This window comes from Nanorana parkeri, unplaced genomic scaffold, assembly GCF_000935625.1.
Source record: "Nanorana parkeri isolate BGI_ZX_2015 unplaced genomic scaffold, ASM93562v1 scaffold179, whole genome shotgun sequence".
In the NCBI taxonomy this organism is placed as follows: domain Eukaryota; kingdom Metazoa; phylum Chordata; class Amphibia; order Anura; family Dicroglossidae; genus Nanorana; species Nanorana parkeri.
In genome coordinates this window covers 1858971-1883117 of record NW_017306447.1, presented here as the reverse complement: position 1 = coordinate 1883117, position 24147 = coordinate 1858971, and the positions used below count along the sequence as shown (strand labels likewise).

Here is a 24147-nt window from a genome sequence, read left to right as displayed (position 1 = left end):
GTACTTACACTGCTTGCATTTAGGATGTATAAATAGAGAGCCGCATTCATTTGTATATTTTAAATCAGCCTGAAGTTCAGCATTAAGGATGACTACACTTATCCCTGATGTATGGGTTGAATGAAAATGAATGGGTGACATTACCATTCCATCCAAAAATGCTCTGTAGCACAATGCCGCTCTTTCTACACTTTTGATATTTGTTAACTGCAGTCCACTCATACTCCGTATCGGACCCATAACGCTTTATCATGAAGAATCCCAGCAAAATAGGGTTTCTGTACTCGTAAACTCCTTTTCTTGAGGGACACAGAAAGTCTTTAACCTTCTGTCTATACCGCCATCTACAATAGGAATGGACACTGACGAACAAAATATAGACTGTCCCTGTATAAATCGCTCCCTCTGCCACCATGCCTCCATTTTGCTGCAAAAGAGTACAAGAGACCACGACTATAAAAAAGGTAGGGCCTGTGTCCCTCAATGTACACCAATAAAAGGATTTTACCATGAGCACAAAAATCGTATTCTCGTTCGCCAAGAAACACAGGAAGTCCTTAACCTCTGGGTCTAAAAGCAATTCAACTAAAGAGGTAGGCAATACAATCGGGCCCAAGAAAACAAAATACTGGGGAATGTATGTAGGTCAAAGAGCCACCTGAAGGACCTTTCGCTCAAAACTGCTAAACAGAAGACGAGGTGGCAGCCTTGAAAATCTGGGAAACGGTTGCTTGATGCCATAAAGCCCAGGCAGCATTCACAAATCTAGTAACGTGCGTCTTGACAGAAAGGAGGTGGTACCTGATCTTTGAGACCATAAATGTAGATGATGGTCTGACTTGTGCCACCTGGAGATGGTGGAACAAGAAGCCAGGGCACCCTTGTGAAGATGAGACTTTTACAGCCTGAACAATATCATCCAAACAACAGATGAAAATTTTGCTATGGTGAACTGGAGCTGGACAGAGGGACGGAAGACCAATGTTCTGGTTTAGGTGAAAGGCAGAAACCACCATACACAAGAAGAAAGTTCTGGGCCTCAACGGCACTTTGTCCCTATGCAAAAGTAGAACGGGGCCTTGGAGGAAAAGACCACCACTCGAGACCGTAATCTCAAAACGTGTGGCACAATTGTTACAGTCGGACCCAATGCAAGTTTGTGTTCATGTGTGCATGTATTTACCCCACAAGGACCCTTTCGCTGCCAAGGCCTGTTTTTCATTTTTTGCACACATGATATAATCCACATTTTAGTCCTGAAAATTACTTCAAACTCCTAAAACATTATATGTTTTCTGAAAGCCAATACCTTGTAGAATAAAATGGTAGCAGTTGCAAATTTTTATGCTGCACGATATTGGTGCAACTCTTTATCAAACCCAAAACTTTAGTGAAAAACACACTAGAACACCCGTTTGTGAATAAAATATAACAGATGAGGTTACGACAAGTAAATAGATACCTGACATGCCCAGGTTAAAAATTGTGTGAAACGGCCACAAAATTCAGTACCCCCAAAAAGTTCATAGAAAAGACACATTAAAAGCCCCCACGGGTCATCAGTTTAAAAAATGTGTGTAAATATTGGCCCTCGAATTATTGCCCTCACTTCGTGCGTGGCGATACCAAACGTGTAGTGCGATCAACGTTTTCCTACATAGGCACACCGAGTGCGTGAATGCGTGTGCGCTCGTGGGGGCTTTAAAAAAGCTAAAAAGTTTTTTCATTCTTTTTACATTTATTTTATGCTATATTATTTTTTAACACTGTTTTTTTTTTTAACTTTACTTTAATTGCTATCACATAGGGGGGCTTACAAGCCCATGTGATAGCATATTAGCAGTGACAAGGCCACTTTAAGGTGATACTGGGGGTCCAAAAGACCCCTAGTGTCACCTTTTCACTTTAAATAAGCCACTGAAGAGCAGATTGCACTTCAAAAGCGTATTGCTCGGCTTCAGTAGCCCAGCAATGACAGCTCAGGGACCGGAAGTGATGCAATCTTCATTGTTCCCATAGAGCGGGGAGGAGATTGGTGAGCGCAAGTCCGCTGCTCTCCTCCCCAGCTTCCAACCGGCACCCGACATGCTGGTCCCGGGCCCGCAGGAGGGGCAGCAGAGCCCGGGAAACAGGGCGGAGGTGTCGGGCACTTTACCGGCTCATAGAAGTGATCTGACCGGAGCTGAGCAACCAGAATCGCTTTTATTGTAAAGCTGGCTTTACAAGTCCCTGTGTTATAGCGTTTGGAGGTGACAGGCTCTCTTTATGGAGCTTGTCAACCAATAAGGGAGATCGAGCACAGCATTGTGCTGGATTCTTCTCTACAGCTCCATATATGACAGCTAAGACAGGAAGGATTTCTCACTGATCACAGAGCAGATCGGAGAACGGACGTTCTCCAGTCTGCTCCCTGCTCTTCATTCTGAAATCATTGCCTGGGTGGGATGGGGGCAAAAACAAACAGCCTGCTATACAAGTGTTCTGGGTGGCAGTACAATAACCCAGATCACTTGTATATAACGAGCGGCAGCTTCCCCTGCTCTAAATTGCCTGAAGCAGGGCTAAATATAGAAAACAAATACACCCTTTAATACAATGTGCATTAAAGGGTAAGTTCATTTTCCCAGGTAATATGAAAAAAATAAAAAATGACCCGATGAAATCTGGCCCTGTCTCTCCCAAACCGCCACCCCCCTGGCTATGTCCTGGGCATCAGGCGGAAGAAATTTAATGAAGAATAGAGGTGTGCTGGTGACCTACTTTCTCAAATGATGTGGTGCCATCCACAGGCCACTGCAGCACACTACAAAACAGAGTAAATGGGATATATATTCTGAAGTATTTTTCTGGCCCCCAGAAGTGTCACGCTGCTGATCGATTTTTATTAGGGCTGGTAATGATTCAAATTTTCGTGTTCGATTAATCAAAATGTTTTTTAATCAATGAATTTTGATTAATTATAACGCACATACAGATCCAACTACATTGGCCTATAGACATACAGCACAGCAACGAAGTAATAAAATGAACTAGGATCACACTAATCACACTAATCCAGCACGTTATTAATCTCACGTGCCCCACTCAATATGGCCGCCGCTTGGGTGGGGCAACTCAGAATAATAACGTGCTGGATTAGCGTGATCCTAGTTAATTTTTTTACTTCATTGCTGTGCTGTATGTGTATAGGCCAATTCCTTGGCTGGCGCTCGTGCAGAAAGTTTCTTGGGCAAACCCACCGGCCCAAGTGGCTCCGTCGGCTAACGAAGGGGGGAGGAGTCCGGTGAGGTCACGGACATCAACACCACCGGACTCCACCCCCCTTCCCTTCGTTAGCCATCACGGACATTGAGGTCATCAGACTCCTCCCCCCTTCCCTTCATTAGACGACGGAGCCACTTGGGGAAGGAGTCCAGTGACGTCGATGTGCGTGACGTCACCGGATCGCCGACGGGACTCCAGGAAGCCGCCGGAGAGGTGAGTGTTTTCATTAGCGATCAAAATAATTGTAATCGATCAAAAAGTTTAACGATTAAATTGAGAAATGAATCTTTAATTTCCACAGCCCTAATTTTTATATTATTTTTCAGGGAAGGTGAAAATGTAATTTAGACACTTACCAGAGTTGAAGTTGAAAAACACACAACAGGAGACAGATTGCACTTAAGTTTTACTAAGAATGACCAAACCAGAAGCACTCACTTTTCTTTGACTGGTCTTTTTCAGATTTCTTTTTGTCAGCCTTGGGCTTTGGGGTCACACTTGCTCCCTCTACCGAACCCTTTCGATTTTTTTTTTCCTTTTTGTCCGCCTTTGCCTTTTTGACAGGTGTGTGCGTCTGGTTTTTGAGGTCACCTTCAGAGATCTTGCGTTTCTTGCTGCTCTTTGACTTCTTATCAGACAGGGGTGGGAGCTCTATTGTTGGCAGGGCGCTCTCGTCATCTCCTGAGGTTGGACTCTCAGGGATCCATGTAGAGGACAAGAGGGACAGAGGTAGAAGACTCTTCTTGGGTACATTTGTATTCTGTAATGGAGCTGTAGCAACATTGGCTACTTCGGTTTCAGCTGCTTTCTTTGATGCCTTTTTCTTCGGTGTTTTCTTTGGGCTCCTTCCCTCCAATAGTGCCAAAACCGTTTCTTCTTCGGATTCAAGCAAGGCTGCAAGATTAAGGGCAAATAGGGAGTGAAGAGTACAAACAGAGAAGGCTGAGGAGAAATCTATTAAATACACCAAACATCATTGAAAGGAGACGGTCATTAAAGCTGAACTCCAGGAAGATCTAAAATACAAATTAGTGCAGCTCTGTATTCATTAATAAATCATTAAATGCAGATTTTAATGCACTTCAAGTACTTGAATTTGACCTGTTATCCGCATCTTGCAATTCCCTGCACAACAGAGCTCAGAGTGGGAGTGACAGCACAAGGAGCCAATCATGTGCCAAAAAGAAACATACTGTTAGGAGGACAGAGAGATGAGCCCATCAGTGTGTTGCTTCACCGTTAACTACTCTGTTACAGGATGGGAAGAGACAAGACCTAAAAAGTTCCTAAGTGCACTGCAGCAGGGGAAAAAAAAATATGTCTCCTGCCCTGCCAGACAGGGTTGTGTTGTGTAGCAGGACTGTGTGAAGCTAAGAACTGGATGGACAGAAAGACAAATCCTTTCATAGGTAAAATAGCTCCTTTATATGTAGTTCATTTTTTTTTTTTAGCGGTTTACCAGGAGTTCAGCTTTAAAATAAAATGCTGCAAGTACTAAGTGAAAACACCCAGAGTTACCTGCACATACCTGCAGCAGCCTCTAAAACCCTGCCCTCATGGCTAAAACCCCAGCCTATTATTGTTGGCCATTGAAGCAATTTATTATAGTGATGTGCCAACAGGAATGTATAGTGTATAGGGACATTGAAAAAAAATGCAGCACCCACAACGCTGCATTAAAAAAAAAAAGATCACATTTATACAGCACACAGATGTGCTATACAAATGTGCAATGATGTCTGGTGGCTTTGGGAAATTTAAAAAAATAAATAAATCCGAGCCAGGAGAGTCACGTGACCAGGCCACTTCCAAATCATGGATCTCACACACAATGCTGCCAGTAATATATATGTCTTCTGCGTAAAGTATTTTTCAGCACATCCCAAAGATTTTTAATGGGGTTAAGGTCTGGACTTTGGTGAACAAGCCATGTGTGAAGCTGATGCTTCATGCTCCATGAACCTTTTCACAATTTAAGTCCTATGAATCCTGGAATTGTCATTGTGGAATATGCCTGTGCCATCAGGGAAGAAAAAATTAATTGACAGAAAAACCTTGTCATTGTGTATATGCAGGTAGGCAGCTGACCTCATTTTTGGCCACATAACGTTGCGGAACCTAGACCTGACAAACTTAAGCAACCCTAGACAGGCTTGGATGGTAGGCACAATGGATGCATCACCCATCACTCCATCCTCCTGGAACAGGGTAAATCTGGACTCATCAGACCACATGACCTTTTTTAAGATTTGATTTCACCAAGCATGTACATGATAACGATCAATCAAGATTTCTTTACAACCACATTTATTCCTCACAGATTATGGTTCACCACTACCCTTCCAGATTGTAAAAATGCGTTGGACAGTTAACCCAATGTTAGCAGTTTCAACAGTCTCCTTAGTTTTCTTTGCTTCATGCGGGCCAATAATTTGACCCTTCTGAAACAGAGTTACATCTTTTTCCACAACCACAGGATACGTCTTCTTGACATGGTTGTTTAAGAAATGAGAAGCTACAGTACTCAGTAGTGCATCAGAGTTAAATAACTTGTTTACACACACATATTACATATACATATATAAATAACACAACATTACAGATGACACCGCTATTACTCTAGAGAGCAGATACAGCCAATAGAGACCTATGAAAACCAAGATGCTTCTGGGTGATTTGGCACACTGAAATATCAGATATCCACTATTAAACAAATACAAAATTCTCCTTCACTTACCACCTTTTGATGCTGGTGGAAGAGGTTCTATCGTTGGTGGCTCTGGTATTGTATCAGGCTTGACTTTGTTTTTCTTTGTTTTGTTAGAGACTGGATCCAATAGGCTCGCCTTTTCTGAGGCTCTACGCCGTCTTTTTGGAGAGGTTATCGTAGGAGGTGTAATTTTGAGGAGAGGCTTTAAAAAGAAAAAGCCCAATTAACTACATTTACTCACTAAATACTCCTTTGTGAACATACATGGCAGTGAGGAAGCATGTTATTACTGAATTATTTGTTACCTGAGAATCCTCTGGCTTGCGGCCACCTGATTGTGTTGGAGAAACTGCTGACTTCTTCTTTCCATCTATTCCAAAGACAAAAAAAAAAAAAAGAAGTGTATGACACTGGATCAATATTTCAAATAGTAAAACTTTTTATTTTTACATAAGTTAAAGAAAATTGTTGAATTTGTAATCAGTGGCCTTCTGAACCAGAGACAAAATGAGAAAAGGTGTGTAGGGGTGGGGGGTTTCTTACCGATGCTTGACATTTTGCCAACAAGCTTCTGGCTCGATGCGAGACTTCTAGTTGCATCACCTTTACCCTGCAATACAAGAAATGTTTCAGTTCTCTGACCTTTCCAGGGCCTGTTCTCCGCACTCAAACTTTGAGCTCACAGATTGATTAGTCATGAGAAAAAACAGAAATATGGAGCTAGATATTCTTAAGCTTAGCAAAACCTGTTGTAGTACGCTTGTAGCTAGTAAATGAGGAAACCTACAAAACAAACAAGCCAAGAATAACATGCAGGCACCTTGAGCATGTACCTGGAGCAGCTCTCAATGTCCTCTTCTATGGCTAAATTCTGGACCATTTCATATTGGCAAAGCTCTGGTGTTTTCTGTTCATGATGGAGCTTGCTGACCCCCATCTGCCTCACACACTTGCATTGGCCAACATTGCAGTTCAGCATAGTAATAGGCCAATAGGAATGTATGGAAGCAGACAAGCTCTGACACTACCAGGGAGCGGTGAAGCTTTTCCCACATGGAACAGCTTGGTATTTGTACATAGCCTAGAGCAATGAGAGCTGCTGCCACCAATGCCTGGGAGGAGAGGGGTATAGCCAATAGCGGTGCAAGCAATTATAATTATCTAACCTCTTGATTAGCAGGATCTATACATCATAAGTCCCATGTGTCCCTTTCCCCAATGAGCAACAAAAGAATATTGGCTGCCCACGTTATAAGATGATAGTCATAGTGTAAAGTGGTAGCATGCTTAGTGGGATTGCATGGCAAGTATCAAAGTCCAAATAAAAATAAAGAAGCCAAATTGAAAAAAATCTCCACTTCTCTTAGTGAGCCACATGGAATTAGCAGCGACGTCACCAGGACATGCTGCAGCTTAGCCCTGGCAACCGAACTGAGACATGCAGAGGAGAGGGAGAGCGATAGTATGAACTGCAAAAATAAGATGCATTTTATTTCTGCAAGTAAAACTAATGAAAAGATTGCATACAGTTTGTGTGCCCAACCTACATGCCTAGGGAGAGTATAAAGGGAGTATTTAGCGAAGCAAGAGCATTACATGTATACCATACAAACAGATAGAAAACGTATATAAATCTTTTCATATAGTACTCTGCGGGCCCTCAGCTCAACACAAACTGCAAGTGCTCCATCTCTGAGCCACTGTGTTACATAGTTAAATAGTATTTGAGGTTGACTAAAGACACATGTCTATCAAGTTCAACCTATTGTGTGTATGTGTATGGTCCTACTGATGTGTGCGTATGTATAGGTCCCTGTTTGTTCTCATTCTTAAGAGTACTTGTATCCCTGTATATTACGGTCTCTGAGGAAATCGTCCAATCGCCTCTTGAATGATGCCACACTCGCTGCCGCATGCCGTGATTTCGGCTGAGAGTTCCAGACCCTGACTGATCTAACTGCAAAGAAACCCCTTCACCCCTTGTGCGGAAATTTTTTCTCCACTAATTTTAGGTGGTGGCCTCTCGTCCTTGTCATGGGGTTAATTGTAAAGAGATTGCTGCTAATGTTACTATCCCCGGTAAACATTTTGTACATGAAAATCATGTCCCCCCCTTAATCTCCTTACTTCCAATGAGAGCATGTTTAAATTTAGTAGCCTGTTCTCATAGCTCAGGTCCTCTATCCCCTTTACAAGTTTGGTCGCCCTCCTCTGGACTCTTTCCAGTTCAAGGACATCCTTTCTGTTCACTGGTGCCCAAAACTGGACCGCATACACTAGATGAGGCCAAACCAGTGATCTATAAAGTGGCACAATTATAGACTTGTCCCTGCTAAACATTCCCCTCTTAATACAGGACAGGACCCTACTTGCTTTGCTTACCGCAGTCTGACACTGCAAGCTATTATTCAGTCTGTGGTCTACAATGACCCCCAAATCCGTTTCCCTTTCGGACTTCCCCAGCGGAGTTCCTGTTATTGTGTAATTCGCTTTCTTATTTTTAACCCCAAAGTGCACAACCTTACATTTATCGACATTAAACCTCATCTGCCATGTGGTTGCCGACTCCCCTATTTGATCCAGATCCCCCTGTAATGTTATAGTGTCTGATTCAGTGTCTATTACCCTCCTGATTTTGGTATCATCAGTAAACAGTGAAACATGGCTGTTTACGCCCTCCCCAATATCGTTAAAGAAAAGGTTAAACAGCATGGGGCCCAGTACAGAACCCTGTGGCACGCCACTCATGACCCTAGCCCAATCCGAGAAGGTGCCATTTATCGATACTCTTTGTACTGGTTCCTGTAGCCAGTTTTCTATCCATGTACACACTATTTTGTCTATGCCCATAGACCTCAGCTTGTGTAGTAAACGTGTATGTGGTACTGTGTCAAATGCCTTAGCAAAGTCCAAATCTACCATATATACCAATATATCCACTGGTCTCCCTCCATCCAGATCTCTACTTACCCCTTTATTACCATAACATGGCACAGAGTTAACATACCTGAGCAGGCAAGTCATCTCCACTGTCTGAAGAAGTTTCATCAGAGCTGTCATCAGGTTTAGTCACAACAGGGCTCTTAGCTGGTGATGGGGACTTCAGTTTTGTATGCCTGATTGTTAGCTCAGTTTGCTTCTGTGTTTTTCCAGCACTGGCTGTTACCTTTTCATAAAAATAATGTTAATGCCAGAGTTAACCATAAGATTATGGACCATTTAGAACAACCAAAGTGATGGTAAACATACAAGGATCCTTTTAAGGGTCAGTACTGAGACCGAATCACCTGCTGGATTCCTATACCCTTCAGTGGGCAAATTTCCAAACAGAAAGAGGGCATTCTGAGGCTGCTTAAAGCAAAATGTAATTCCAGTACCCTTTCATCTCTTTATCCCTTAAAGAATACCTTTTTATCTCCTTCGTGAAAATGCTATTTCTTGCCCTCCAATCCAGAGTACTATGCTGGCAGCGCCGAGTAGCAGCCACCCCACTCTGAATTTGACTTGATATCAATCGCTTGCAGTCCCGTACAACATGGTTCAGACTGGTGGAGGGAGAGCCAGTCAGGTATGCTGCAGTGCTAATATGCTCACCAGAGGTAGAGTTACAATGCGCTCATTAATTTTCTGTTTCTTCTATCCCTGTCCAGTCACAGTGAAGGACATGCCCTGTAAGTGTTACCTAACTGCAGCAGAGAAAAATTAGGTCCCCTGCCAGGCAGAGCTATGCTGTGAGACAGAGCTGCGTAAATCACTGGACTGGATGACAGATCTACAAATCATTTGGCAGGTGAAACTCCCCTATATGTATTTCACCTGTGCATGTAGCTTTTTGTCTCAAGTTCAGCTTTCAGTCTCTGTACATTTTATATTATGAGGAACACAGTAGCAACAGGAAGTGACTTTAACAGCCTCAGTGTGTCATGAACCAGCAAGAAAATGCAGGCGAGGGACTCTATGGGTGCACTTATGAGACAAGACAAACTGGCGGATTTTCAGCTTTAGACATCAGTTCTTGTGGGCTGCTTACATAAAAGAAAAGCTAGGGAGGAAATGTACCCTTTCTGTACCTTTTTTAAAGACTCCTCTTCATCAGAGTCACTCTCCTCCGAACTGCTCTCTTGCTTCTTCTGTAACATTGTAGTTGGCGTTGTAGTCTTCCCAACACTAGACTGTGACAGGTTTTTTTTAGTTGCTGCAGGAGACTGGAGAGGAAACAGCACAGACCTATGACCTCAGAAATAAACTTACAGAACCTGAAGTTCTCAGGTTGTTATGGAATCACAGGTATGTGCCCGCCTTGCTAGAATTTGATATTGAAATACATTATGTTGAGGAATACATTGCGCTGACCATCAAAAAGCTAGTTGGCAGTCATTTCAATTCTCAAGCTCTAATATTTTCAAAATCACTGACCAAGAACAAATAGAGACCAGGAGTTCCTGCTTCACTTGTGGCATAGATGTGCAAGGGGAATTGGAAGCACTTAAGAGGATCAATATGACAAGCAGACAGTATTTCAAGAAGAAGGTCACCAATGATGGTCTAAGCATTTATCTCAAGATATGTTTCCTTTAAGTCCTACTTCCACCACAGTCACACTTACTTTTTCCTAAGTAAATGCTAACCTTAATGTCTGCTATTTCACTTTTAGGTAGATGGCAATGAGCTGAATTACCAGCTGGTGATGTTCTGGGTTCTACTAGGCAACTAAAAAGCCAAACAAGATGACACACACCTTCATCTGCATTCTCTGTGATGTAAAATAAAGAAAAATGCATGGGAAATGGGCAAGACCTCTCATATTGACCACAACAGGTGCATTGTATGGGTATGTATACTCAGCACCAGGCCTCAATATCACCAGTCACAAAGCCATATGAAGAGATGATGCATGGTATATCCTGCTAGCACCTACCCAGAAATAAATCACTTGTGGGGAAAATAATAATTCCATTTTTCATCAGCAGGGCCATCTGCTGGTAAAATGTAGTATTGCAGCCAAAGCAGTACAAGAGCAGAATGGTCCTGGTGCCATTGCAAAAACTAAAAATATTTCAGTTTTATTTGAAAATATAACACCCTCGGCAGCCAGTTTAAACTTTCATTTATCTGAAGAAAGAACATCTGTGGATTGGATGCCAGGTACTAAATAGACTGCATTTAAACAAGCTCTTAAAACCCAACCTCCAAAAAAAACAAAACAAAAACCCCATTCAGCTCCAAAACCCCACTGTACCTTTATAGCAGGCTCCTCATCACTCTCTGAAGAGCTGCTTGAGATGTTAGCAGTGGCAGGCTTCTGGACCGCTGGACTTTGGGTCAGACTTCTGGTCTTTCCCTTCACTTCTTTAGCTGGCAGTGGAGAACTCACCAGATGTTCTGCTGCCTTTGGAGTGCCTTTATTTGGTACCTTTTAATTGTCACAAAAATGAAAAGAAAATTAATCCTTGATCATCCTCGTGGGAATTTATCAAAACTGGAGCAGACAAAATCTGGAGCAGCTGCGCATGGCAACCAATCAGCTTCTCTCTTTCATTTTCACAGCTTCACTTAAACTGGAGAGACTCTGATTGGTTGCCATGAGCAACTGCTTCAGATTTTGTCTGCTCCAGTTTTGATAAATTCCCCTTGTTGTTTCTACAAAATTTGTTTCATTTTTAAAGCCATCCAGGTGAATAGACTCAATTGTAAATCAAACCTGTCAATTGTAACCTTTAATTGAAGAATGGGTGCCACCACCTGCTGATTTGCGCACTCAAGGCATTGCTGTAGAATGCCCCAGGAGCTGCCAAACCGACAGGTTGACTATGCTGGCTTTCAGAAAATTGGAGCTAAAGAATGTCCCAATGACAGCCACAAATCAATGCTGGGCCTATGAAGAGCAAATATAGCATTGTGGGACTGCTGAACTTTCTGAACGTCGTAATTCACCTTGTTAATGTCAGACTAGCACCAGATAAGAGTCTGATTAGTTGCTGTGGGTTAATCCTTTAATATTCAATATGAACATAGAGGAAGTAAAAGTATTATAAAACCAAGTAACCAAACTCTCCAGATGTTCAGTACCTTCTCAGCTGTATCCTCGTCACTTTCTGAAGTGTCACTGGAACTTTCATCACGTGCCTGCAAGGGTGTTTTAGCCATGCTTGTACAATTAGTCTTGCCAGGTAGAGGATTAGGAGATAGTGGAGTCTTTACCACCTTGCCAGTCTGGTGTCCTTGTTTCACCTTTACAGTGGCAGGAGTAGCTACCTTCTATCCCACAAACACAAAAAGAAACAAAATAAAATGGGGATCACTTGTGGTGGGAAAACCAACTTGACATTTTATTTTGATATAATGGACAAGTGCTGAATACCCTGTCAGGTTGTTATTGCTGTGTCCCTCCTTGTTTGTCCTAGTGACTACTGACAGAACAGGAGGGGAAATCCGAAATGTTACCATTGTAACCAGAACAGCAATAGAGGAGAAATCTTACTAATATAGGGTTTCCCCTCATGTCCTGTTGTGTCTCTGGGACAGGAACCAAAGGAAAACCTCCCCACAGAGCTGCAGGCAGCAAAAAAACCACAGAGCTGCAGGCAGCAAAAAAACCACAGAGCTGCAGGCAGCAAAAAAAACCACAGGGCTGCAGGCAGCAAAAAAAGCCACAGAGCTGCAGGCAGCAAAAAAACAAAAGCTAACATTCTAACAATGTTTCCGTATGTTATTAAACAATAAGAACACCCAAAATGGATGTCTCACTTTTGGAAAGATGAGGGACATTAAATAGAGCTATTGGAGGTGAGATCTCTGCATCTAAATTTCTGCTTTAACCACCTTCTCCTGCAAAGCACAAGCTACACCCATATCATGTTAATTTTAATAAGGCTTTGGGGAATCAGGAAGAGATTTTTTTTCCTCTTAGAACAAACGGGAGCATGTTTTACAAGGGTTTCTGCCTTGTTCAATGGGTATGGTTCTTTCTAAATCCTGACTATCTGGTTGTAACAATTGTTATGCTGAGGGAATTATACCTTTGAAACAGTTTTCACCAAGAAATAAATCTTAATTTGTTGCAATTAACAACCACTTTATAAGGGTTTAATAAAAACACTTTACATAGGTTTTTGCCTATTTATTTTTGTCCTCCAGCTGAATACAATTGACGGGTTTCTTTTTTAACCTATGTAATCGTAACAATTGTGTCGATAAGAGAATTGCATCAAACAATAGTTTTTACTAAGAAAAAAAATAATTTGATTTTACATCTGTAAAACAATTTCTCTCAATTAAGGCTTCATTCACACTTGCCGCTTGCGTTTTAATGCAGAGATTGGTGTGCAAAATCTGTCGGGCTAATGCGTTTATGCTTCTAGATTCTTAAAATGATGCAAGTTTATGCCTGTTTACATGCATCTGTCCTTTGCCCATTGAAGCAGCCAATGAGATTTCAACAAATAAAACACGTCTTGTGTTTACATGTGTTTAGACATCAATTCCTGGATGCACCTGACTTCTATTTTTTCTAAATGCAGCTAAACTGAATGCAGATAAAAGCATCTAAACACACGTTGTGAATAAATCCACTTGAAATTAGTTTAATTAATATGCATTAAAAAAACTATTTTAAAACACATAAACCCATAAAAATGTGAATGTAGTCTGAAAGTTAATTTGTAATTATCTAATCTCTGATTGACCAATTGTTTATCAATATGTGTATGGTCAGCAGAGCTCCTACGTACACCAAGCTGCAGCTGGGAAGCCAGGGCTTAGTAAAAAAGGTACAAAATAGAGTAGGGAAGGATATGAGAAATCATCCCCAATACAATGCACTGACACTTTTGCCCCTGTTGAATTCAACAAGTCCATGAACTCAGTTGCAAGCCCATAGCTCTTTTATAAAAGCAGAGCATAAACTGATGCAAAGATTAAATGTATGGCTGAATAGCTACTTGAAGGTAAAGTTTGTTGTGAGATGAAACACCCCCTCAATTCTTGTATCTCTTGTGAATGCCCGTGGCAAGATCTCTCCTGATATGGCTGGCTTTATCTGCGGGGGTGTGGCCTGTCAGGGGGTGACGCCTGTCAGGGAACTCCACTTCCCAGCAGGCAACTGAGGAGGGAGCAGCCCCGGCAGGATACACGCCACGCTGTAGGACGTCCTGGCTTGAGCTGGACCCTGGAGGCACAGAGTTCGGGAGCACAGCTCACAGCACAGAGTGAGGAGAGCTGCAGCAGGTCCAGGTAGGCACTGATTGTTAATTGCTGTATATGTGCTGAATAGTGTCATTGTCTTGCACTGTAATTTTTTTTCCAACCAAAAATAATAAAATTATTTTATTATTTTTGGTTGGAAAAAAAATTACAGTGCAAGACAATGACACTACTCTGCACATTGCCTGCTCGGAATTGGAGTTCCCTGACAGGCCTCACCCCCTGACAGGCCACACCCCCGCAGCACTACATCTTCTATTCTTCACCAGGCAGCATGAGTAGCTGCGAGCGGCGGGCCTCCCCTTCTCTCTCGCCCCCCTCCGAACTGGTGGAACACCTGGTCCCGGTAGCAAGTGCGATCGCTGCGACCCTGGTAGTTCTGCCATTTAAAGTGTTATTAAACCCTCAGGTGTTGTTGCATATATGCACTGGCGGAACTACCAGGGTCGCAGCGGTCGCACTTGTGACCGGGACCTGGTGTTCCGCCAGTTCGGGGGGGCCCAGAGAGAAGAGGATGGCACAGATCAAAATGTGATTGGCCGCAGCGGCTCTGCAGCTTCAGAGCGGCCAGGAGGAGAGAAAGGGAGAGCAGACAGGTGTGATCAGAGCCGCCCCATTAAAGCTGCCTTTTTTCTAACCTTTTCCAATTTAAAAAAAATATTTTTTCTTTTATAAACTTTATTTTTTTATTTTTTTTATTGAATATTTTTTATTATTTTACTTTACTGTAGGGAGCTTCGGGGAGATAGCAGGGGCCTAAACAGGCCCCTGATATTTCCCTTTTAAAATAGAAAAAGAGATTGAGGACACAGAGCCGTCAATCTCTTTTTCTGTATCCCCTGTTATCAATGAACAGGAATCCTATGTACTGAGTGTTCCTGTTCAATCATAACATGAGGACATTGGAGTATGATTACTATAACCACAATCATGAATGAAGAGGAGGTGATGTAGATTACTTCCCATTCATTCATAATTGAGGATATAGTAACCATACTCTGTCCTCAATTATCTACACTCAGCGATCACTGATCAGTTGGGGGGGGGGGGCCTTTAATGGTTTCTTGCACCGGGGCCCTGAGGTTTCTAGTTACGCCTCTGCTTTAGACATCTACAATAGCCTATCTGAAACCAAGCCAAGGAGTCTTGCTTCATTGCCATGATGTCAAATAACATTAAAAATCGATCATTAAGGAACCCTCTCATAAAAGCAGAGGAAGGTGGAAGACATCTCTCAGATTTAAAAGTATTGCATTGATGAGACTCTAATGTACCATGACTGCGGATTCCTCCTCACTATCTGAAGAATCACTCGAGCTCTTGGGATCGGGTTGTTTCTGTTTTTGTAGGCTACTGGTGTTTGTTTTACCAGGCACAGGACTCCTCACACTAGGGGTCTTCATCTTTGCAGAGACTTTTGGCTGAACTGTTTTCACTGCAGTTGGTATGGAAGTATTAACCTATTAAAAACAGATAACTGTTAAAACAATTTAGAAGTAACCTTTAACCAAAACTGAAAAATCATAATGAACCTTTAACCAAAACTGAAAATTAAGGTTGACTTTCAAGACTCAAGATTGGGGTTACAAATTGCCTATACTGCCTTAGCATGCTGCAATAGATAAAGGCAAACAATCAATGTCTTAAATTCCATAAAGCATTCTCTTAAATCCAGGTTGTGTGATCAGCATATCCCCATATATTTTTCAGCACTGGGTAAGGAGGGAGGTGCTACTACAGGACTACACATTGCGGATGGGATGTAGGAGTTTTGTGTGGGTTCAAGTGGGTGTGTAACCATTGCTACCAATTGCATGCAACATCTGACAACACATCCTGTTGAGAACATGGGAGTCCATGACAGCTTGTCTTTTGACATGGTGTTCAGGAAGTACAAGGTGTAATGGAATATGGAACATGGGGAAACATGACTATTAGTTTCAATTCCTCATACAATGCTTCTTACAGAGACCAGAATGGACACAGAAGCCCCAGGTTCACATTCCTTTTACAGGTCAACGTGGTTTTTCAGGTATTTGCTGCTGAGCACCAATTCACCACACTCCTTTTTTGTTGGTAATTCAAGAACTGCTTTTGTTTACATATTCTTAATGAAGGGGAGCTATTCACAAATACACCCACTGCAGGTTGTTTGTATTCTACATGCAGAAAGCCTGATGAGCCAAAGTGTCTAATCCAGTGGTGGTCAACTTACTTGATATATGGGGCCTTAACTGTGGCCCATGACAGCACCAAAGAGCTGCATACAATATTCAGGGAATGTAATGCTACAGAAAGCTGTATGAACTATGAACATGCTATAAGGGATGGTCAAAGACTGCCAACATGTTACAGGAGATAGTTGGAGACTGGGGACAGTCAGACTAATAAAGATCACTTCTATTAGATACCCTTTTCAAATCAAAGCTTACATACAGAGATACAAAGATTAAATACAAAGATTTACAAAGATTAAATACAGTATGTGCTCCCTACAACCCCCTTAATTACACATGCCACATTTGTTATTTCTCAGCAAAATCCATTATAAAAGATCAGAAAAAAAAAAAAAGTTAAAACAAAACTTAAGGGATGGACAGCACAGAAAAACTAAGATAATGTGAAATGAAATAAAACAAATAATTTTACTACCAGAAGGGAGTCTAAAGAATGTTTGTCTTCACTGGCCCAAGTAAGCAACAAAACAGACAACTGTCTGCAGAGGCACCAAAGGCTGCACAATAAGTGCCAAAGGGCCACACATACAGAGTTTTCTATGTGCCCTGTTGACAACATAATGTTGGTGTGATGGGCAGTATGATACGGCAAAATACAACATCCTCTGCTGTGAGAGGACATGGAGTGTACGCATTGTACACTACCAATAAAATAAAAAAAAAAACCCCAAATGTAAACTATGCACTAGCCTGCCCATTGAAATGTAACATTTTAGCTCACAGACTAGTACGAGCAGGTCCTTACACTGAAGACATAGAAGTTTAGGCCCCATCAGTGACACAGCAAGCAGACAGAGAGGAAGTTACATAGTAGAGGCTTCAGGAAGCAGAATCACCTGTGTAAAGAGCTCAGGGAAATCTGACTGTCATAGAACTCAGATTATAGCAACTGATGCGAACATTCTGATATTAGTACATCTGCAGAGCTAGCTGGAAAGCATCAGATTTCTTTCATTTCCTATAAACTTGCTTTTAAAAAAGCACCAAAATTGTCCTTATTCTTACTGAAAAATGCAGAGCAGCAAGTCCCCCGAGGTACCTATGTTGGGTTTTCATTTAAAAAAAACTTCCAGTCACATTAGGGCTTGTTCACACCAGTTGTGTGCTGGGGCAAACCGGTGGACTCCTGGGTTTTCCCTAACCCTCAGGGAGTATATGGTGGACTGAGGTGATTTCCTGCTGGCCTTCCGTTTCAGTGGGGCCTCCGATTGGTACCGGTTATCTCCCAAGCCACGGCATTCAGTTGTACCATCTTATGTTTCATTTTGTTTTATTCTATTATTACAGCTTACTAATTACAATACTTGCTGCTCGGGGGCGGGAGCTGCCAACAGTGGTGATGTCTGTTGGCTCCTTCTTCCCTTAGCGAGCGCAGATTGGTTTCGCTCTCCTCCTGCCTGCTTTCTCTCGTAGTTGGGAGGGGTGCGGGGGAGGGGCAGCCATCCCGCAGAGTGAATTCCTGGCTCACTAGCGAAACCTTAAGATGAGTTTTTTTTTATATTGTCATTTGCTCCTGTTGGTTACGGGGGCTATTGTTGTACACAACTTCCAAGGTTAAGCCCTGGTAAGCATCTCACTACTTCCCTATTCGACCACTTCTCCCCACATAGGTGATACATCTCCTATAGGAGACTGTTGTATTCTAGAATTGGCTAGACGTTTATTTTCTAAGTAGCGGGTTTCTTTCGCCCTTTTGATGTTTTTTTCTTTCATCCTTCCTCCTCTTTCTTTCCTCCGTGTTTTTAGTTTCTTCTTCCTTCTCTTCTGTTTCTTGCTCTTTCTCTCTGCCACTTTGGTTTTGTCCTCAGTGTTAGTCTCTCTCTTTTCCCCTTTTTCTGTTCTTCCTGTTTCCTGCCATGGCTCCAACTGTGGTTACCCCGGCAGAGCTGCGACTCTGCACATATAATGCCAGAGGCCTGAATGTTCCCTCCAAAAAGGGGGCAGATTTTGTAACATATGCATAAAAACCAGGTGAATGTTATCCTGCTTCAGGAAACTCGCTTCCAAATGGATCATGTTCCCTGGTGTGTCAATCGGTACGTTACCAAATGGTACCATTGTACTAAAAGTATCCAAAAGTCAGGAGGGGTCTGTATTGCTCTCCACAAGTCTCTCCCAGCCACGGCATTGGACCACCTAGCAGCCGGTATCTACTGCTTACACGGTCACTCTAGGGTAGGTTTTGTACCCTAGCCAACTTCTATCTCTCCGACACTGATCAAGCTGCTACCACTATTAAGTTTTCAAAGGTCCTGGAGGACTTTGCAGAGGGTTCAGTGTTGGTGGGGACTTTAACCTCACTATAGATCCCAGCATGGATTTGCCCACTGGATGCTCTGCTCTGTCCTTTCCCAAACTCTGCACTATTAAAAAACACCTCTCTCACCTTCATATGGTAGATGGGTGGAGGGTTTTCCACCCTCAGACACTCATTTTTCTGCACTTCTTTGTTTCTCATTCCCTGCTGGATTGGGTCCCATCACGTGACATTGGCCCCTGGATCTGATCGGACCATGCCGTAGTTACGCTGTCCCCGCAGGCACCCACTAGGCAATGGACTTGGCGATTGAATGAGTCCTTACTTGCCGACCCACCCTGTTCCTCCACAATCCTGGAAGAGATTACCCAATTTCTTGAGGTTCATGCCTCGGATCCCACCCCCCTCCCTATTCAGTGGGAGGAAATGAAGGCAGTTCTAAGGGGGGTTTTTCATCCACCAGGGTTCCAAGCTAAAGAGAGAACGATTCCGAAATATTCAAGTGGCTATTCAATCCCTATCGGCTCTGGAAACCCAACATAAACACGCACCTTCTTCAGACTTCTTATTGTGTATCTCTCAGGCCAGAGTGAAGCTCTTGGGGCTCCTTGACTTATTGGTGCACAAGTATACAAACTGGCATTGAGGGCTTAAGAATCTTGTGATAAATGTGGGAGGACACTGGCTCGAACCTTGCATCCTAGGTCCACTCATATGTATGATCCACATATCAAATCCACATTTGGTACTCTTGTGAGCTCCCCTTCGGAGATTCAACGTACCTTTGTGGATTTCTATACTTCCCTTTACAATCTTCCACGATCGGACACGACTCCTTCGAATCATGAAGCAGGAGGTGTCAGCTTATGTCCAGGACACCGCCCTCCTGGTTCTGGAGGATCGGACACCGACGGGTAAGAGTCCGAGGCCTGATGGCTTTACGGTGAAATTTTATAACATGTTCCGTGACAAGCTCACCCCCTTCCTCCTCTGGGTATTCAACTCTATTGCTCTTGGTGCCTCTTTCCCGCCTCAGGCATTGGATGCTCATATCTCATTGATCTCTAAGCCAGATAAGGATCATTGTTAATGTGACTCAATGTTAATATGAAATTGTTCGCCAAATTGATTGCCAACCAGCTGAAGACACTTCTCCCGAAGGTGGTTCATCTGGACCAAGTGGGGTTAGTCCAAGGCCGGGAGGCACAAGATAACACTATTAGGACGCTTCTGTTGATGCACTATGCTAAAACGTCCAATACACCGATTTGCCTCTTGTCGGTGGAATGCAGACAAGGCATTCGACCGCCTAGATTGGAGTTTTCTCAAGCACGCATTGTTACAACTGGGAGTTCACCCTAATATGCTGAGAAACGTAATGGCTCTGTATTCTGGCACGTCGGCTAGGATCCACGTAAATGGCTCACTCGTCCAGTTTTCAGATCCCGAAAGGCACCGGCCAGGGTTGTCCACTAACCCCCCTCCTCTACATACTTACCACAGAGCATTTGGCAGTCGCTCTTCGACAGAATTCTGCCTTCCAAGGCTTGCCTGTAGGCCCCTACAGATCCAACCTCTCGTTGTTTGATGACAATTTACTGCTGTTATTCACCCCCATGTCGCCATGCCCACCATCTTACAAGAATTTCAGTGTTTTGGTTTTCTGAGTAACTTTCGGGTTAACCCAAGTCAGAGATTCTCAATGTGTCCATAGAGGATGGGGCCTTGCGTCAACTGGCTAGTAACTACTCCTTCCATCTTTGTCCCACCTCATTGAATTACTTGGGCATACAACTCCCAATGGATCAGGCAAATTTGCATTCCGTCAATTTTTGCCCTCTACTTGAGAGTTTAATTCAAGAGCTCGCCTCATAGGACCGCAAAATCATCTCCAGGCTGGGTCGGATTAACGTGCTTAAAAAGGACATGACTCCTAGGTTTCTTTACCTATTCCAGACATTGCCCATTGTCCTTCCCTCTCTATATCTGAAACAGGTCAAGCGGGCCTTTACGAAATTTGTGTGGGGTTCCTCCTGTGCCTGGCTCAGCTACAGGTTGCTGGCCATGCCAAAACGTAGGAGGGTGGGGGGCAAGTGCGCCAGACATTTTTTTTCTAACACACCTCGGCGGTGCTGGTGCGCATAGTGGACTGGTTCCACCGAGCCAATGATAAACAATGGAGGAGACTATTGCTGCTGGTGACCTGCTTGTGCTGCCCTGGATACCTCCTGGGTCCAGACTGGTGCCCTCCTCCCTCCCTTTTTTGACCACTGACACCTTGAAACTATAGGATCGTTATGCTGTCCATCATGGCATTTCTTCTCATGTGGACCCGATGACCCTTTTTCTTAGCAACCTAGCTTTCCCGCCTGCAATGTCTGGACATTCATTTGGCAGATGGACTAGACACTTTCATCGTCGTATGGTCACGGATCAGACTGCTTCAGTGGGGATCCCAAAGCCTGTAACTACTTTACAATGCACACAGGGACCACTGAGAACAAAAGTAGCCACCCTCCAAAAGGAAGGACAGTGTCAGCATGAATTCAGAGATGGTTTGAGGATCTACAGCTGAGTTATGCACAAATCAGGTTCAGTTTTAACAGTTAGGACACTTTAATGCAATTTTAAGATTAAACTCCTGAGTTTAGTGTCACAATAAACATAACATAAGCCCAAAACAATTTCACAAAGTACCGGCATGGTTTTTTCTTCATCACTCTCAGTATCACTACTCTCCGCAGCTAGCTTTTTCATTACTGGTGCAGGCACGGCACTTATTTCCTTAGAAGAAGTGGTGCCATATGGAGTAGAAGTCAATAAGGGAGCAGAAATTGGTTTTTTTTTCTGCTTTGCCTCAATTCTCAACTCAGGTTTCTGAAAGAAAGCAATTACTACAATTTCAATTCCGGTCAATAACATTTATGGTTAATAACAATTCCCGTCTCCTGTACATTGTACCTGTGCTCCAGTATGCTCTTCCTGACCATCTGATGATTCACTGCTATCTGATGTTTCTTGGTTTGCTGCTGCCAACTTTGTGCTTGGGACTGGCTTGGTGGGGCCGCCTGCCTTCTGCTTGGCCACAACTGCTGGATACACTGTGAATTTGGCTGCAGGTGGTGGGGTGGCTTTCAGTAATGCGCTAGTTATCTATAATGAAATGCATTTATGATATAAATCACCAAGAACAGCTACTCTTTGTGGCACAGCAAAAAAAAAAATGCTGGTTATACAGAAGAGGACCGAACAAAACTATAACAGGTTGTTGAAAATAAAGCGTGCAGCTGACAAGAAGAGACCATCTACCCATTCTTGAAAAATCATTGCATCCTTTCTAGAACACTGTGCTAGGTGCACGTAATGTTACGATTTCCCAGGGGAAAAAAAAAAAAAGAAGAAGAGGCAATATAAAAAGAAAAATCTGCTTAAAGCCAGAATAGTGGAAGGTAAGAAGGATGCTTATGCACCAATATGAGCTGCACTAAGACAGTCATAACAAACCAGTAAATTTAACCACACTTGATAAGCCAATGAAGGCCATGCAGGGCAAAGCAACAGGTCCACTTTAAATTTGGCCTCTGTAGTAATGACCTTATTTTTGCTTCCGTACTGCTCCATTCAGGTGCAGGACTCTTAACTGAGTACTGTGCACCCATGGTGGGGGAAGGTTATCATCAGAGTAGAAATTGGGTGTGAAACAATGCATTAAAAAGGAAGAATACTTTCAGAAATAAAAAAGTGGTAATAGTTTATATTTATATCAATTAACAAAATGGAAAGTAAATGAACAGAAAATAAATCCAAATCAAATCAATATTTGGTGTGACCACCCTTTGCCTTCTTCTAGGTACACTTGCACACGGTTTTTGAAGGAACTCGACAGGTAAGTTGTTCCAAACATCTTGGGAGAACTAACCAAAGATCTTCTGTGGATGTAGGCTGCCTCAAATCCTTCAGAAAGGATCTGCTTGTATTTCTCAGCATTGACGACACCATTGATCCTTACCAAATCTTCATCTCCATTGGAAGAAATGCAGCCCTAGACTTGCAAGAAACCTCCACCATGCTTCAATATTGCTGCAGACATTCATTATTGTACCTCTCTCAAGCTCTTCGGTCTCCTGCTACAGCCAAATATTTCAAATTTTGACTCATCAGTCCAGAGCACCTGGTGCCATTTTTCTGCACCCCAGTTCCTATGTTTTTGTGCATAGTTGAGTCGCTAAGCCTTGTTTCCACATTGGAGGTACGACTTTTTGTCCGCAATTCTTCCATTAAGACCAATACTGACCAGACTTCTCAGGACAGTAGATGGGTATACCTGGGGTCCCACTGGTTTCTGCCAGTTAGGTGCTGAAGGTAAGTAAGCCAAGCACTGCGTCCACGGTCCTCAACGTTGCCCGTATCGTTGTTCTTCTTCCATCTTGAAACCACAGCCTGCTTTGAAATCTTTGCCTAGGAGAGACCTTGGTGATGCAGTATAAACAACCTTGTGTCTTGTTGCTCTGCTCAGTCTTGCCATGGTGTATGACCTGTGACACAAAACTGTTTTCCACAACCTCACCTTAGTCAGACATTTGGCTGTTCCTCGCCCACTTTTTAAGCCTCCAACATAGTGGCTTCTGTTTCAGTTAATGACCATTTCAACCTACATCTGATTAACAAATTATACCAGGCAGGTACTAATCATGAGTCATTCACTTGACTAATTCTACAAAATCCCAGACTTTGTGCAAGTGTAATAATTGATGTTGGTTTAAAGCCAATAAGGGTAGTCAGACCAAATATTGATTTGATTTAGATTTTTCTTCTGTTCACTCACTTAGCATTTTCTAAATTGATAAAAAAAACAACTAAAAAATATATATATTATGAAAGCATTCTTACTTTACAGTGTTTTGTAGTAAAGCAGTGCCAAGATCTTGGTTATAAGCACAGAGGGGTGGGACCTGTGTTCCCCAATATACACCAAGAAAAGGTTTTTACGTTGAGAACAAAAATCTTAGTTTCATTCTCGGCTACTGAGACACACAAGAATGTCTTGACACAGGAAGACGACCAACTTCAGGGTGTCCAAACTGATGGGTGGGCAACACAGCAAACAAATGCTAACAGGCCCAAGAAAACCACAGAGAACTGGGGACTGCCTGCAGTTCAAAGAGCTGCCTTCTGGAATTTATGCCTGAAGCAGGCATCAGATGAAGCCATAACATCCACTTGACAGAACTTTGAAAATGTGCAAATCTGGGAAAATTACTTAATGCAGAAAAGCCAAAGAAGCACTTACAACCCAAGAAAACAATCCTTGTGGCCATAAGCGGAGGTGGTCTGTCTAAGCCACCTAGAGATAGTGGAATGAGAACTTGAGCACCCTTACAGGGACCAAAAGGGAAGGCAAGAAGTGAACCAGTCTTTCTGAAAAAAACTGACAAACACCAACTCTCACAGGCTGAACCAAAACTAGATAATATAAC

At 42.8% G+C, this 24147-nt stretch overlaps 1 protein-coding gene across 1 annotated transcript in view; it reads right to left on the bottom strand.

Moving 5' to 3' along the window:
- Window positions 1-6123: 6123 nt before the first annotated feature.
- Window positions 6124-24147, bottom strand: part of TCOF1 (treacle ribosome biogenesis factor 1) — a 29452-nt gene continuing 11428 nt past the window's right edge. Inside the window, exons 10-18 of the mRNA XM_018554947.1 lie at window positions 21632-21823; window positions 21368-21547; window positions 15451-15636; window positions 12044-12232; window positions 11214-11387; window positions 10045-10179; window positions 8982-9140; window positions 6518-6584; window positions 6124-6176 (exon numbers count right to left, since the gene is read on the bottom strand). Of these exons, the coding sequence (XP_018410449.1) occupies window positions 6124-6176; window positions 6518-6584; window positions 8982-9140; window positions 10045-10179; window positions 11214-11387; window positions 12044-12232; window positions 15451-15636; window positions 21368-21547; window positions 21632-21823 (1335 nt within the window). The remainder of the gene's footprint in view (window positions 6177-6517; window positions 6585-8981; window positions 9141-10044; window positions 10180-11213; window positions 11388-12043; window positions 12233-15450; window positions 15637-21367; window positions 21548-21631; window positions 21824-24147) is intronic.